Source organism: Marmota flaviventris, chromosome 4, assembly GCF_047511675.1.
Source record: "Marmota flaviventris isolate mMarFla1 chromosome 4, mMarFla1.hap1, whole genome shotgun sequence".
NCBI classification, from domain to species: domain Eukaryota; kingdom Metazoa; phylum Chordata; class Mammalia; order Rodentia; family Sciuridae; genus Marmota; species Marmota flaviventris.
In genome coordinates this window covers 26,408,300-26,423,894 of record NC_092501.1, presented here as the reverse complement: position 1 = coordinate 26,423,894, position 15,595 = coordinate 26,408,300, and the positions used below count along the sequence as shown (strand labels likewise).

Genomic DNA, 15,595 nt, shown 5'->3' with positions numbered 1-15,595 from the left:
TGGTAAGTGTGTAGTATACAATGTCGTTTGCATTTCCTTAATGACTAAGCAGGTTGAACAATTTTTTGTATGCTAATTGATCATTCATGGATTGCTATTTCACATGCCAATATGTCAACTTTTTTCTTTTATTACCATAAAAGCTTGTGTGCTTTTGTGCCCTTATGTAATGTTTGCCTAGTCCAAGGGGACCAATATTTTTCTGTTTTCTTCTAGAAGCTTTATGGTTTTAGCTCCTAGGTATAAATCCAGGATCCAGTTAATCTAATTTTTATATATGGTGTGAGATCAGCAAAGAGTTTCTTTTTCTTTTTCTTTCTTTTTTTTCTATGTGGATATTCACTGTTGCAGCATCGTTTGTTGAAAAGGCAATCTATTCCTCCATTGAATTATCTTCATGCCATTCTTGATATTTGTGTTTCTTGACTCTCTCTTTTGGTCTACTGATTTAGATTTTTGTCCTTAAATCAAAGCCACGATATCTTGATTACTATTACACATGTTGAAATTCAGTAATATGAGTTCTCCGTCTTCTTTATATTTTTCAAGATGATTTTGGCTAATTTTAGATCCTTTGCATCTCTATAAAAAATTTTTAAATCAGTGTGTCAATTTGCCTGCTAAGATTTTGATTGATATTGTACTAACTCTGAAGATCAATTTAGAAAAAATGAACATCTTAACAATATTGAATCCAATTTAAGAACATGATATCTCCCCATTTATTTAAATCTTTTTAAAATTTCCCTTAGTATTGTTTTATAGTTTATAGGTATTATACATTTTGTAAAACTTTATTCCTAAGTATTATGTATATTTTTGTGTACTTGGTTTTCACAAACACATTTTAAAAAGTGAAAGGAGTATTATGGTTACTTTTAGGATGGCTAGTGTCCTAAAAAAGGACAAAAACGAGGACATTATGAGGTTTGGGATGATGTTTCTTGATCTCGGTACTGACTACATGGGTATGTTCACTTCATGAAAATTCATTGAGCTGTACACTTAAGATTATGCATGCATATATAAACACACACACACATATATATATATACACTTACTTTGATAAAAAATTAAATGAAAAAGTACATAAAACGAAACGAGAAAAAAGGATTTAATTTCAACTCCAACAGTGTCATAAATTCATTAGGAGTGTTGAATTTTAAGCTGGGCACGGTGGCGTATGCCTGTAAATCCCAGTGGTTTAAGAAGCCGAGGGAGAGGATCACAAGTTCAAAGCCAGCCTCAGCAACTTAGCAAGGTACTAAGCAACTCAATAAGACCCTGTCTCTAATAAAATATTTTAAAAGGCCTGGGAATGTGACTCCATGGCTAAGTGCCCCTGGGTTCAGTCCCCACTGCCAAAAAAAAAGTGTTGAATTTTGGCTGGGGATGTAGCTCAGTGTTGGAGTGTTTGCTTAGCATTTGGGAGGCCCTGGATTCAATCCCCAGCTCCACACAAAAAGAAGATTGGTATATTGAGCACTTTGCTGTGTGCTAGGTGATATGCTAAACATGCTTTTCGTAAGTTTTTTTATTGGATCCTCACAAAAAGCTAATGAAATAGGTCCTATTATTAGTCCCCATTTTACAGATGAGGGAAACAGAGACATAGAAAGATAAAACTGAACTCCTCCCCATTCTTTGCAGGATCAAATTTTTATTCCATGTTACACAGCCGGTATTTTGAGAAGCTAGAATTTGAGACTGGTCTTTTACTCCATGGCCAAAGCTTTTAAAACAATACATTATGGAGACATGATTAAGAGTAGCTCATTGGAAGGTGATAATGGATCTCAGCTGTGTGTCTCTCTATAAAAAGAATTACTCTTTTGAGGGGATAGTGACCAGAATGTAACACTAGCCAGATAACCCAGAACAGTTCACAAATATGTGAAATCTCAGTTTACTCCTCATTTCAAATAGCCAATTTTTAAAAATACCATTCATGATTTAATCACTGGAAGGTATAAAAAACAGCTGAATGTTAGCTCCTGCAGTAGGATAACCAAACTTAAGTTCTTAAGGCAGTTTTATCTATTAGTCTGCAGGCATGTCTCCCATGATTTTATATATATATATATATATATATTTTTTGCTGAGTGTTACTTTTTGTTGCTGACATTTCTGGTCTTTAACCAGAAAACATTACTCAGCACCCAATTTGGGTCCATTTCCACCTTTTAAGAGATAAAAAATATATAAGCAATAATGAAGTAGGAGTTTGGGTTGTTGGGATTAGAAGTGGCATTTGGCCACTTGTAAACTCACCTGCTTCTTAGCTCTCCAAATTTTCACAATACATTTGATGAGCTTTTCTTTGCTGAGATATAAACAACAACCTACACAAAAAACAGCCCCAAAGTTCCCCAAGGCCTATGTCCAACAAGGTTCTTATTAATCATTTTTAGTCTGTATCATAGACAACAGTGGCATTTGTGCTACAAAAACTCTAACTGTGCACACGAGGGCTTGCTGTTTACAGGTGTCAGCTCTTGCCTTATAAACAGAATGGCTTTAATGCCATTTTTGAAAATACACTTTCAGTTGTATATCAGGAAGCACTTGTAAAGAGGTCTGGATAGAGGATTTAATGTTTAGAAAATAAGGCAAGCAAAAAAAGAAAAAGAAAACACACTAGTGCCTTAATTAACAGAAGTAGATTATCCAAATTTGGTTCATAAATGGTACATCCAATATGTCTAAACAAGAATGAACTTGATAGTAACATGGCTTTCTCTGCTGAATTGTACTAAATTATGGTTATCCTCTATAGAAAATCATACTGTTTTCAGAGTAGCAAATCAAGTTTCTTTTTTCATGATCTTCTCTTAGTGTCCTCCAGCTTCATACTTGGGTGCAATCCTTGACTCCATTTCTTTTCCCATACTCATATCCAATCTATCAACATGTTCAGTTGGATCTGCCTTACAAAATGTTCAAAGAATCCCAATTATTTCTCTTCATCTCTGTAGCTACCACACTAGTCCAAAAGATTTATCTCTTCCATGGACTATTGAAGTTGTCTCTTAATTGGCTTCCTTATGCTAATCTCTACACAGGGTCCTCCACTGTGCTTTTTTTACTCTCTGGCTTTTGAGTGCTTCTCCCTGTGGTCTGTCTTTGTACATAGCTTCATCCTCTGCAACTCCCTCTGGCAGGGCAGCCTGATTTTCTTACATAGTAGCTCAAAACTCTTAAGAAGAAATAAGCAGAAGCACGTGGGCTTAGAAGTTCCTGTGTGGTACTGTCTCCACATTCTGTTAGTTGAAGTTCAGATTTGAAGGATAGGACATGAATTTTACTCTTATTGGGAAGGGCAACATTCTTGGAGAAGGAGTACTGGAATTGTTTGGGTACATGTTTGGAGATTTGTTAGCACCACCTAAATGACCTAGATGATAAGCTCAACTACTTCTTCAGCCTTATTTCTTCTTGTTCATTTAAGAGAACCACACCAGGCCCTCTTTTTTTTTTTTAGTTGTAGATGAACACAATACCTTTATTTTATTTATTTATTTTTCTGTGGTGCTGAGGATCGAACCTAGTGCCTCACATGTGCTAGGCAAGTGCTCTGCCACTGAGCCACAACCCCAGCCCATACCAGGCCCTCTTGACCCTGCCAGTCAAACTGCCTCCCAGGACTTGCTCTCAAAATTACCTTTGTCTAGACCATTGTTCTCCCAAGTAACAAAATGTCTAGTTCCCTTAGTTCACATGTCATCTCTTTAGGAAAACTTTGACCAGGTAGCTTGTTTTTTTAATTGCCACATAACAAATCATCATAAACATAGCAAGTTAAAACAACATCTTTTTATTAGCTTTGGTTCTGTAGGTCAGAAGTCTGGCACAGCATGGATGTGTTCTCTACTCAGTATCACAAAGCTGAAATCAATCAGGGTGTTAGCTAGGCTGAGTTTTCATCTGGAAGCTCTGGGGGAAAGTTTTTTCATCTCATTCTTGTTTTGGCAGGCTTCAGTTACTTGTCATTGCAGGACTGAAGACCTCACTTCCTCACTGGCTGTCAGCAGGGATGCTGGTGTTAGCTCCTGGAAGCTGACCACATTCTTCTTGCCACATGCCTCCCTTCCTCTTCTGCAATCAGTTGGAGAAAACTCCCTGCATTGAAAGGCCTCATGGGATTAGGTTAGACCCACTTGAGTCATCTTCCTTTTTTTTTTTTTAATTGCTGATGGACCTTTATTCATTTATTTATGTGAGGTGCTAAGAATTGAACCCAGTGCCTCACACATGCTAGGCAAGCGCTCTACCACTGAGCCCCAGCCCTTCATCTTCCTATCTTAAGGTCAACTGATTTGGGTCCTTATTTTAATCACAATAGTACTTACACACTGCTTGTTTGAATAACTAAGGGGAAGGTATGTATATAACAGGGGACAAGAATCTTGGGAGACCATCTTAGAATTTTTCCTATCATAACATCTCCTTTTTTTTCCTGTCCCCTTGTTCTGCTTTATTTTTCTTCACAGCATTATCTGTGTTATATTTTCTATTTATTTGCTTATGTTTTTAATGTGCCTCCTAAACTAGATTCTAACTTCATGATGATAGAGACTGTCATTTTTTGTTCAATGTTATATTTTTAGCACCAAGGACAGTGATTGTCTCACTGTGTAAGCTCAGTAAATACTTACTGAATGAATTAATTAATAAAATAGACTTTGTGGCATATAATTTTGATGATTGTGAAGATAGAATTTTGGGAAGGAAAGGGGTAGATTGAGCATGAGAGTGTTATTTAAGTTTATGTCTAAAGGTACCACAGTCTGACAATACTAATTGGTCTTTCTTTGCGTGGAAGATTTCTTATTTGACCCTTAAATTTAAGTTATGAGCAAGTAATTGTCTAAATATCCAATAGCTGCTTTATATAAGAAAAAGCAAATTAGTCAGGCATGGTGAGGCGTGCCTATATTCCAGCAACTCAGGAGACTGAGGCAGGAAGATCTCAATTTCAAGTCCAGCCTCAGCAACTAAGTGATACCCTCAGCATCTTGGTGAGTCCATGTCTCAAAATAAAAAAATAAAAATGTTTGAGGATATAGATCAGTGGAAAAGCTCCACTGGGTTCAATCCCCAGTATCCCTCTACCCGCACCACCCCCAAAAAGCTAATTTGCTTTTCTTTCTTCTTGTCTTCCTGAAATACACCTGATTTACCACCTTAGTGTGGTGTTTCTGTGGCTTTCTATGTAATAGTGGTTCACATATGTCCAATACCACCAAAATAACAGTGGGTTCAATCATAAAGGCATAATACAGTATGCCAGACCAGAAAATTATATATATTTCTCTCATTTTCAGTACTTACTGTTAATGTTTCTTTTAATCCCTCCCCTTCCATAGACAAAACTTGCCAATGGCACTTCCAGTATGATCGTACCCAAGCAACGGAAACTCTCTGCAAGCTATGAAAAGGAAAAGGAACTGTGCGTCAAATATTTTGAGCAGTGGTCAGAGTCCGATCAAGTTGAATTTGTGGAACATCTTATATCCCAAATGTGTCATTACCAACATGGGCACATAAATTCATATCTTAAACCTATGCTGCAAAGGGATTTCATAACTGCTCTGCCAGGTATGTGTACATGTATTTGCAAACCATTAATTTGCTACAGAATTGGATCTTCAGCCTTTTATTTCTCTTTTTAAAGTCTTCATTGGCTTGATTTTTACAAAGTAAGTCCTTTAATTGTACCCTCTTGGTAAAAATACAAGAAAAATCAAATTCAGGAGAAATTGGACTCCTCTTTTTCCCCTGTCTTTTGTTTATCTTGTGTCCTTCTGTTCACCCTTTTTACCTCTATGCAGTAGGTCCAAATTAATATTTTCTGAGGTGTTATCTGACACTTGAGGTGTGTCTTTGTAATGTGTTTTACTCCCAAGAAATGTTAATTTAGGCCAGGCACAGTAGCACTGGCCTGTGATCACAGTAGCTCATGAGGCTGAAGCAAGAGGATCTCCTTCAAAGCCAACCTCAGCAATTTAGCAAGGCACTAAGCAACTCAGTGAGACCCTGTCTCTAAATAAAACATAAAAAAGGGCTGGGGATGTGGCTTAGTGGTTAACTGCCCCTAAGTTCAATCCCCGGTACCAAAAAAAAAAAATAAATGTTAATATAGGCTGGGGTTGTAGCTCAGGAGTCGAGTGCTTGCCCAGCATGCACAAGGCCATAGGTTTGATCCCCAGCAACATGAGGAAAAAACAGATATATTAATTTATGTACTTGTATTTCGATTTCTGTGGGAATTTATCAACAGAATGTTTTAATTCTAGAGTGAATGAGAAGCTTTTTATTTTTATTTTTAGTATTTTAGAAAGAAGGAGGGGCTAGGGATGTGCTTCAGTGGTAGAACACTTGCCTAGAATGTACAAAGCCCTGGATTGGATCCCCTACGCTGCAAAAAAAAAAAAAAAGGCGGGGGGGGGGGGTGGATTGGTAGAAAAGAAGATATATCAAGAGCCCTGTTATGATAATAAATATATATTTATACTTCAAATATGATACTTGTTATACTTTTGGGGGATGCTGTAATTTTTCTGAATTCTTAAAGATAATTTAGAATACAACAAAGCATCAGTATTAGAGGAAAATATTCTCAGAAAAACATGAGGTTCTTATTTGTATGTGTTAAAATTTTATTTTGAAAGAAAACTAATAACAAAGATACATGAGTCTTAACCAAAACATCATGTCTTGCTGGACTTAGTGGCGCACCCTTTCAATCCCAGCAACTCAGGAAGCTAAAGCAGGAGGATCACAAGTTCAAGGCCAGCCTCAGCAACTTAGCAAGAACCTGCCTCAAAATATAAAATAAAAAGGGCCAGGGGTATCACTCAGCAGTAAAGTTCCCCCTTGGTTCAATTCCCAGTACTAAATTAATTAATTTTAAAAATGTCTTGTTTGGGAGGGATTTGCTTTTGTATTTTTTTGTTTTGGTTGTCATTTCCTGATTATAGAACTTAGGAAATTCAGGAAATATTTAAATACAAAATGTAAAAATATTGGGCTAGGGTTGTGGCTCAGCGGTTGAGTTCTCGCCTAGCAAATGTGAGGTCCTGGGTTCAATCTTCAGCACCACATATAAATAAATAAAATAAAGATATTGTGTCTACCTATAACTAAAAAAAAAAATATTTTGAGTAAAATAAAATTTCCCAGAATCCCAATATACAGAGAGAACTATTAATATACTATTAGTGTATAAGGACATAATACCTTTATTTTGTTTATTTTTTTGTTTTGTTGTTGTTTTTTTATGTGATGCTGGGGAATGAACCCAGTGCCTTGCGTATGTATGCAAGGCAAGTGCTGTACCACTGAGCCACAACCCCAGCCCCTTAATATAGACTCTTTTTCTTTTTGTTGTTATTTGTTTTAATACTGGGGGTTGAACACAGGGGCACTTTTCCACAGAGCCATATCCTCAGTCTTTTTTTTTTTTTGAGATGAGGTCTCCTAAATTGCTCAGGGCCTTGCTAAATTGATAAGGCTGACCTCAAACTTGAGATCTTACTACCTTAGTCTGTTGAATTTCTGGGATTACAGGTGTATGCCACTGTACCTGGCAATATATTCTCTCAGTGTATTTTCTTTAAAAAAAAAAAAAAAACTATGTATTTAATCTCTTTGTTGAACATTTAGATAGTTTCAGTATTTTTTCCCCCATTAAAAACTAGGCCATGGGCTGGGGATGTGGCTCAAGCAGTAGCGCGCTCGCCTGGCATGCGTGCGGCCCGGGTTCCATCCTCAGCACCACATACAAACAAAGATGTTGTGTCCGCCAAATACTAAAAAATAAATATTAAAATTCTCTCTCTCTCTACCTCTCTCTCACTCTCTCTTTAAAAAAAAAAAAAAACTAGGCCATGGTGGACATTCTTATATGTTAATCTTGTGGGCATCCTAGGAAAGAAATTATAGCAGCAGAACTACTATATTAAAGAGTGTGAACATTTTCCATGCTTTTAGTATATACTAACAAGCTATCCTTTAATAATATACCTTCCTTTAGCCTCACTACATGCTACTTTGTTTAATCTTTGCCTACTATATATTTTTTAAAATTTTTGTTTTTCTAAACTTGGGATTTAAGCTGGCCTTCAAAATTAAAGGAATACTTAGAAATCTTAGAAATATTCACTTTAAAACTGAATTTTACATGTATGTGCATGTGTGTGTGTTGAACATGCGTGTTCCTTGCAGTACTGGGGTTTGACCCAGAGCCTCACACATTCTAGGCCAAGCACTCAACTACTGAGCTACATTTCCATCCCTTTTAAATTTTGTTTTGAGACTGGGACTTACTAAATTACAGTAGGCTGGCCTCAAACTTGTGTTCTGCTTTCCTCAGCCTCCCGAGTCACTTGGATTAAGGGTGTGCACCACTTTCCTGACTTACCTGTGTCTTTTGTTAAATAGAATAGATTTTTGCCCTCTCATAGTGCATTAGATTTTGTTTTAGCCATAAGCAAACAATTTTCTTTGTACAGACAATCTGAAAGTACCTATTACCTTGTTCTCCCCAATCACTGAGACTTGCTACCATCTCAAGTTTATACCACTATGAATTGACTAGGATTTGATTAGACTTATGTCTTTTGTCTAATACTGATCCCTAGTGTATATCTGCTGACCAATCTATGAAGTACTAAATCATCAGTCTAATGCTTTATAGCCATTTAAACTTCTAAGCCTACACCATCTGGCTACATTTAGTAAACCAAACTACTTCCCAAACTGTCTGTAATCCATTAATGTAATGGTTTTATTTGGAGTGTTAGGTGAAATTACTTCCAAAGATTTATTATAGGAACAAGTAAATGATCAGGAGCAGTTTGATGGCAGCCATGAAAAACAGCAGTGCCTTTTGGAAACTTCTGATGGTGTAGAAAGTTTCAGAATAAAGATTCAGGAATTGTACTATTACTGCATCTTGCATGAAGAACTAATTATTATATTTTTAATTGTCTTATAGTCATATTCCTTTAATAAGAATTAGATGAAGAATGCCTCCATCTGCTTATTCTTAAATATGAACATGTGATGCCAGCCAAATAAAATCCATTTAATGCTTTTTTCCCAAGTCTGCTGAAAAATATAACTGATATCCAGACGATTTTTATAATTAGAATAATGTTTAATAAGCATATTTGGATCATTGCTAATGGCATCCAAGTATGCCTGTGTATGATTCAAGGCACAAAATGAAATACAGTATTCTCTTTCCTTTTATGTTTGTTTCTATGGGAGATAGAGTCTGAAGGAATCCTTCTCAACTTTTAAGTCTTTAGAAAACCTCTGATACGTAACCTTTAAAGATTAATTTTTAATGTTTTTGGTCTCTTACTTGTGAACTTAGAACAGCAGCCAAAAGGAGGTTTATTAGTATAGTCATCCTGTTTTATAGGCTATTTTCCACTGAGGCCTCAGTATAGATTTGAGCGGTAAAGAACTTTAATCGGAAAGCCCTCCACTTTTCACAGATGCACTTGTCACTATTTTCCTTTGCACATCCAAAACTTAACCAAGTTATCTATTGAGCTGGGATTTTTTCCCCCCATTTTGGTCAATTGTTCTTTAGGTTTTATAGCACTAGCTATTCTCAAATACAGCTTTTAAAAAATCTGAAATTAAACTTATCTTTGAACTTAAACATAGCTTTCTTTTCTCTCAGAATGTTCCCCCTCCTCTCTTTTCTGCATTCCCAAAATTCTATAACCTAGCATATTCTGACTTAGTGACTCTCCCCCAGTACATTTAAAGGATATTTCTTTTACTGAATAGCTTTGGAACTACAGCAGTAATAGAAACAGAATGAGAAATGGACCTAATATAGAGATTTGGGGCGGGGAGGGTCTGAATCATAGAGTTTGAGATGCCATCCATAGAACATCCCCTAGTGCTGAAATCCATATAGATAGATGTGAATTGTTTTCTGGAATCCTTTTTATTTTTAATGTCTTGCGGGGTTTGCTGGTTGTTAGCTTTAACTTCCTTATCTGAAGGAAGATGGAAAATACTGTTCATTTCTGTAACCTTATGGAAAAATTATTGACATTCATTTTACCCAAGCCTCTGTTTGAAAAAGAAACTGGACTACACTAGGGACAGTGTGCCTTCATTGCAGAGCAAATGCTGTTCTGTTTTAAAGAACCTTTTGTAAAAATGATTCACCATCCCCACTATTTTGCTTTGCCTCTTCTCCCCATTGAAAGCTCGGGGATTGGATCATATTGCTGAGAACATTCTGTCATACTTGGATGCCAAATCACTTTGTGCGGCTGAACTTGTGTGCAAAGAATGGTACCGAGTGACGTCGGATGGCATGTTATGGAAGAAGCTCATCGAGAGAATGGTCAGGACAGATTCTCTGTGGAGAGGCTTGGCAGAACGAAGAGGGTGGTGAGACTTTTAAATTTCTTCCTATTAAAGAACTTCCAGACCTGACCATTCACGATTACTAGAAGAATGTTTGAAACTAGTGAGACCACTTACCATTTAATATAGTGATTTTGCTGATTCACAGCTAAAAATGTAAAAAGTAAATGGTTGTTCATGTACTCAGCAATTTTACTTCTGACCAATCATTCATAAAATAACATAATGTAGTGTTAGTATTGCTTTACAAAAATAATGGAAAATTGACCTCCCTCTCATTTGAAGCATTCTGATTTCTGGATAGAAATTGGTATTCTGTAGATGGGCTGATGGGCAGTTTAAAAGGTGACTTTGGATCACAAAAAAACCATCAGATCCAGTTTTCCCCTAACATAATATAAGACAGATTATTATTTTATCCTTCAGAAGATTTCTTGCCTTTAGCCTGTGCCTGTGTTTTATTCACTTTTGTCATCAAAACTTATTTTTATGCCTAGCTAGAATAAGAAAAAAATTAGCCATCAGGAAAAATTAAAAATAAATAAATAATTGTTTCTTCTTAAGGCTTTCTTGCTTATTATACATTCCCTGAGACTTATAGCAGCCTGAAAGATTTCACCAATTGTTTTTGTAGTTCTCTTAACATCATGGTACTATTTCACTAGAACTTCTGGAAGATTTCTTTCTTGAAATAACTTTCTTCTAATAGTATGTCTCTAGATGTCCCTGTAAGAAAGTCAAATATGAATATTTCATAAATAAAATGTGACATTTTGAGTATTTAGTTGATATGAAGAAACTATAGTAGGCATATGTGTACTCAATGATATTCTTCCAAATTAATTTTCTCAGTTGTTTATCTTGAATCATAAAGAGATACAAAATAGTTAAGAATGGAGAATACTTTTAAATGATTCTTACTCACATAAATCAGATTTCCTTAAATTTTTCATAAAAATATATTTAGCTCCCTTTCATTTTTTAATATTTTTTAAATTCAGTAAAAATTTAATAAATATAATGACTTATAAATATTATACCGGGTACTTCAGAGATTTCTTTATTCTGGCTGTTAGGAAGAATTTTTAAATTTTTCTCTCAGGGTTTGGGGCTGTATCTCAGCAGTAGAGTGCTTGCCTAGCACATGTGAGGCCCTGGGTTCAATCCTCAGCACCACATACAAATGAATAAATAGAATGAAGGTATTTAAAACAATTTTTCTCTCAAATTCAATTAAATGAACCAAATGCCAGCAATTATTTGACTATTTAACAATTGTACAAAGGAAATTGTTATTTCTTTTTCCCAAATATATTTTTCTTATTTGCCCTTATTTCATCTTGTAGAAAATAGAAACTTTATCTTTCATAATCTACTTCATACTTTGAAAATAAGCTCTTCATTTTATATAGTACAACAAAGCAAATAAGTACATAGTTGTACAAAATTCCAAGTTCATCATTTTGCTGAGAATGCCAGGATCAGTTTTAAAATTTTAGGCAGCTGAGAAGAGTTCTCTATCCCTTAGGAAAAGGAACTCTCCAAAATAACTTCTGACCTGAAATTTCAATTGTAGAGATCCATTCTCTTAGTTATAAAAGAATTTGGTTCCTTGTTAAAATTCACTTTGTTCTCATTTGAAGTGTAAATGACACTAAACTTTCATCAGAAATTAGGAGTTAAGTTTTTCTTTGATGGCAGAGTGAATAAGAGGTAAGTGGGCAGTTCTTTGCAGATAGATGTGAAAATACCAAAAGTAAGCTGCTCAGTTTTGCTTAGGATTGCATCAAGCAGAAAGACCTTTTATGTCTATTACAAAAACAAACTGTCTTTGAAAAGATGACTTTTTGGCTTTTTAAACAGTTATTTAAGGCCATGCACAGTGATGCATACCTGTAATCCCAGCTACTCAGGAGGTTGAGGCAAGTGGAGCACATGTTCAAGGCCAGATGGACACACACCCTGTCTCAAAATTTTAAAAATGAGGGCTGGGGTTGTGGCTCAGTGGTAGGGGGTTGCTTAGCATGTGTGAGGCACTGGGTTCAATTCTCAGCACTGCATATAAATAAATAAATTAAATAAAGGTCTATCAACATCTAAAAAATATATTTAAAAAATTAGAGGATGGGCACCGTGGTGCATGTCTGTAATCCCAGCAGCTGGGGAGGCTGAAGCAGGAGGATCTTGAGTTCAAAACCAACCTCAGCAATGATGAGGCGCTAAGCAACTCAGTGAGAACCCTGTCTCTAAATAAAATACAAAATAGGGCTGGGGATGTGGCTCATTGGTCAAGTGCCCCTGAGTTTAATCCCCAGTACCAAGGAAAAAAACAAAAAGAAAGAAAGAAAAAAAGAAAGAGCTGGGAATGTAGCTCAGTGGTAGAATGCTTGCATTGCATGTGTGAAGCCCTGGGTTCAATCACCAATACCATAGAGACCAACCAACCAAATAACCAAATAAATAAATTAATTAAATATGCAGTACTAATTACCACTCATTTTCCTTTCTCTTCAACCATAGTAACTCATTTCTGCTCTTTAGACTATCCTTAAGAATTCTGACTATAGGGCTGGGATTGTAGCTCTGTGTTAGAGCACTTGTCTAACCCGTGTGAGGCACTGGGACAAAAAACTCATGATTAAAAAAAAAAAAGAAGAATTCTGACTATATTTTCTTATCTTTGGCCCCATTTTCTTTTCTTTTCCATTATAGGGGATTAAACTTGGTGGTGTTATACTACTGAGCTACACCCCCAGCCCTTTTAAAATATATTTTTACATATAAATGGACACAATACCTTTATTTTATTTATATGTGGTGCTAAGGAAGGAACCCAGTGCCTCATATGTGTGAGGCAAGCGTTCTACCACTGAGCCACAACCCCAGCCCGAGTCACAACCCCAGCCCCACCCACTGTCCTTTTTATTTTTATTTTGAAACAGAGTCTTGCTGAGTTACTGAGGCTGGCCTCAATCTTGCCTTTGCCTCCCAGGTCTCTGGGATTGCAGGCATGGACCATCATGTCTGGCTATCCTCTCTTTAAAAACAAAAGGCAAAGTTTTTTAAATTTACAAACAATTTCTCATTTTTTCTTTTGAAATTATCTTACTAAACTTCTTATGGTAATATACTTTTTTGTTATGCTTTCCCCATATGATATCTTTTGCTTAGGATTGCATCAAGCAGAAAGACCTCCCATTTCTTACAACCAAAAATAAACAAGTACAATTTTTTGAGTCTGTAGGATTTAACTTCCACTTTGCTGTTGTATTTTACATCTAGATGGATTTTACAGTCTGCCCCTAGAACATGAACTCTGCCATTTTCTCTCTTGAATAATACTGAATATGCTTTCTCTGCTCAGTAATAGTAACTCCTAAACGTATAATAAAAGACCATTTGAGAAAAGTCCATTTTCTTAATCAGCAGATCACATTTATGATAGCATTCTGAATTTAATATTTCAAATTTATCATGTACTCCTATTCTACTAGGCATTTCACATATAAGTGGTCCCTGTTGTCATCGTAAAAGAGTTTGACTTAAACTATATAGATTGAAAAGCCAGTTTTCAGTATCTGTCCACCCCTTTGTATAGCACTTTTGATATGAAAAATTTGGGATGCTTTAGGAATACATGGTAAAGGCTATGGGGTAGAAAATGAGAGAAGTGTATATGAGTTTTGTTTTTTTTTTTCCTGAGGATGTAGAGATAATATTATTGCTTATAAAAATTCTAGAGTATCCATGTATGGTTACCAGAGACTAAAAGGAAGATCTGAAGAATAGTAGGCATTGAAAAACAATAAAGTAGTTAAGAATATGGGCTCTGGAATCATATCTAAAATTTTCTCATTCAGAATCTATCACTTGCCAGTAAAGTGTTTATAGAATAAAACTGTTTAGAGGAGTGTACCTTTAATCCATAATTATTTCAAAATATATCTTTGCCCTTTTCTCTGGGCACCTGTGCCATGTTTCATTATTCCACAAAAACACTATTTTCTCAATTGAAGATTTTCTTCTCTCTAGTAATACAAAAGTCAGAGCCAACTACTTTCCTGATAGGACATTTTCTCAACTAATTTTCAAGGTGTATAATAGGAAGGGGGCAGGGGGAAGCACTCCTGGAGACATCAAACAATTAATTATATTGTAATGGAGCTATAGAGGGAGGAATAGATGACTGGCCCAGAGAAAACATGATTTCTCTTGTGCCAGGATTACACTCGGAGGCATTTCTGCCTGTCTCCACTTTGCAAGGCACAATGCCAGTGAAAACAGCAGTTAGTACACCCATAGTGGGGTTTACTAGCTTCCACACCGTGTTTGGTGGGTTCTTAACTTCAGGATGAGGAATTAAATTTTTTACCCAGCAGGAAGTGATTGCCATTTACTGATTTTTTTTTTGGTAGCAAAGATCTAGCTTGGGATATGAGTATTCCAGAGATGTGCTGTCATAAGGAAGGAGATGCTAACAAATGCTGCTCACTGGAATCAAGGAAAGGCAGTATAATGCATGTGTGTACATAGCCAGGAACACACCTGTGAAAGTCAGTTTCATATCTTAGACTTGACAACACAATGCCGTTAGGCTTTTCTTTTTATCTCTTTTGCTTCCTGCTGCTGGACACTCCTGTGATCCCTTTGTTTTCTGTTGAAATGAACTGAATTGCTCCATTTAGAGTACAACCACACTGATCAGCAGCATGTGACTGAGCAGCCAACACATCATACCTCACAAAATAAAAACCTGGAAAAGCGGTCTTCTGGCAGAAGCATTGCGGCTGCTCACCATGCTGGGCTCCCCTGATGCTGACACAGCTTGATTCAGGGGAAGAAGACTCTGGGGTGTGTGCTGATTCAAAAGATATAATTACATTACTACAGAGTTTTCAAAAGATAAGGCCAGTGAATCTATACAGAACCCTAAAAGACCAACAGATGAATTCTGATTATACAGTTATTTGCCTATAGAGGTTATAATGTCCAGAAAAGCCTGGAACATGATGGTCTGCACTGGAAATAATTGTGTTTTACCAAAAGCAAATTAATACCAGTCAAATTCCTTACGAGACCAGAAAGTTACTGCTTGACATGGGATTCCTGAAGTCAGGCTTACCCACATATCTCTCCAGGCTAGTTATGAAGATTATATGGAATGTTAACTATGAAGCATTTTGAAGAAATATGA

The 15,595-nt window shown here is 36.1% G+C and overlaps 1 protein-coding gene and 1 long non-coding RNA gene across 13 annotated transcripts in view; one reads left to right on the top strand and one right to left on the bottom strand.

The window, feature by feature from the left end:
• The window catches only part of Btrc (beta-transducin repeat containing E3 ubiquitin protein ligase), a 186,462-nt gene that overhangs the window by 145,756 nt on the left and 25,111 nt on the right, over positions 1 to 15,595 (top strand). For 11 of the 12 annotated variants that reach the window (XM_071610976.1, XM_027930096.2, XM_071610975.1 and 8 more), the window contains 2 exons: positions 5,367 to 5,598; positions 10,239 to 10,425. In XM_071610976.1, coding sequence (XP_071467077.1) covers positions 5,367 to 5,598; positions 10,239 to 10,425 — 419 coding nt within the window. Of the gene's footprint in view, positions 1 to 4,039; positions 4,147 to 5,366; positions 5,599 to 10,238; positions 10,426 to 15,595 lie in introns of those variants that run through there. The other variant, XM_071610982.1, reaches the window with a different exon arrangement.
• Positions 3,998 to 15,220, bottom strand: LOC139705411 (uncharacterized). The gene is made up of 3 exons (XR_011707293.1): positions 15,139 to 15,220; positions 5,332 to 5,428; positions 3,998 to 4,119 (listed from the first exon to the last, which is right to left on the bottom strand). It is a non-coding gene; the product is annotated as an uncharacterized lncRNA (long non-coding RNA).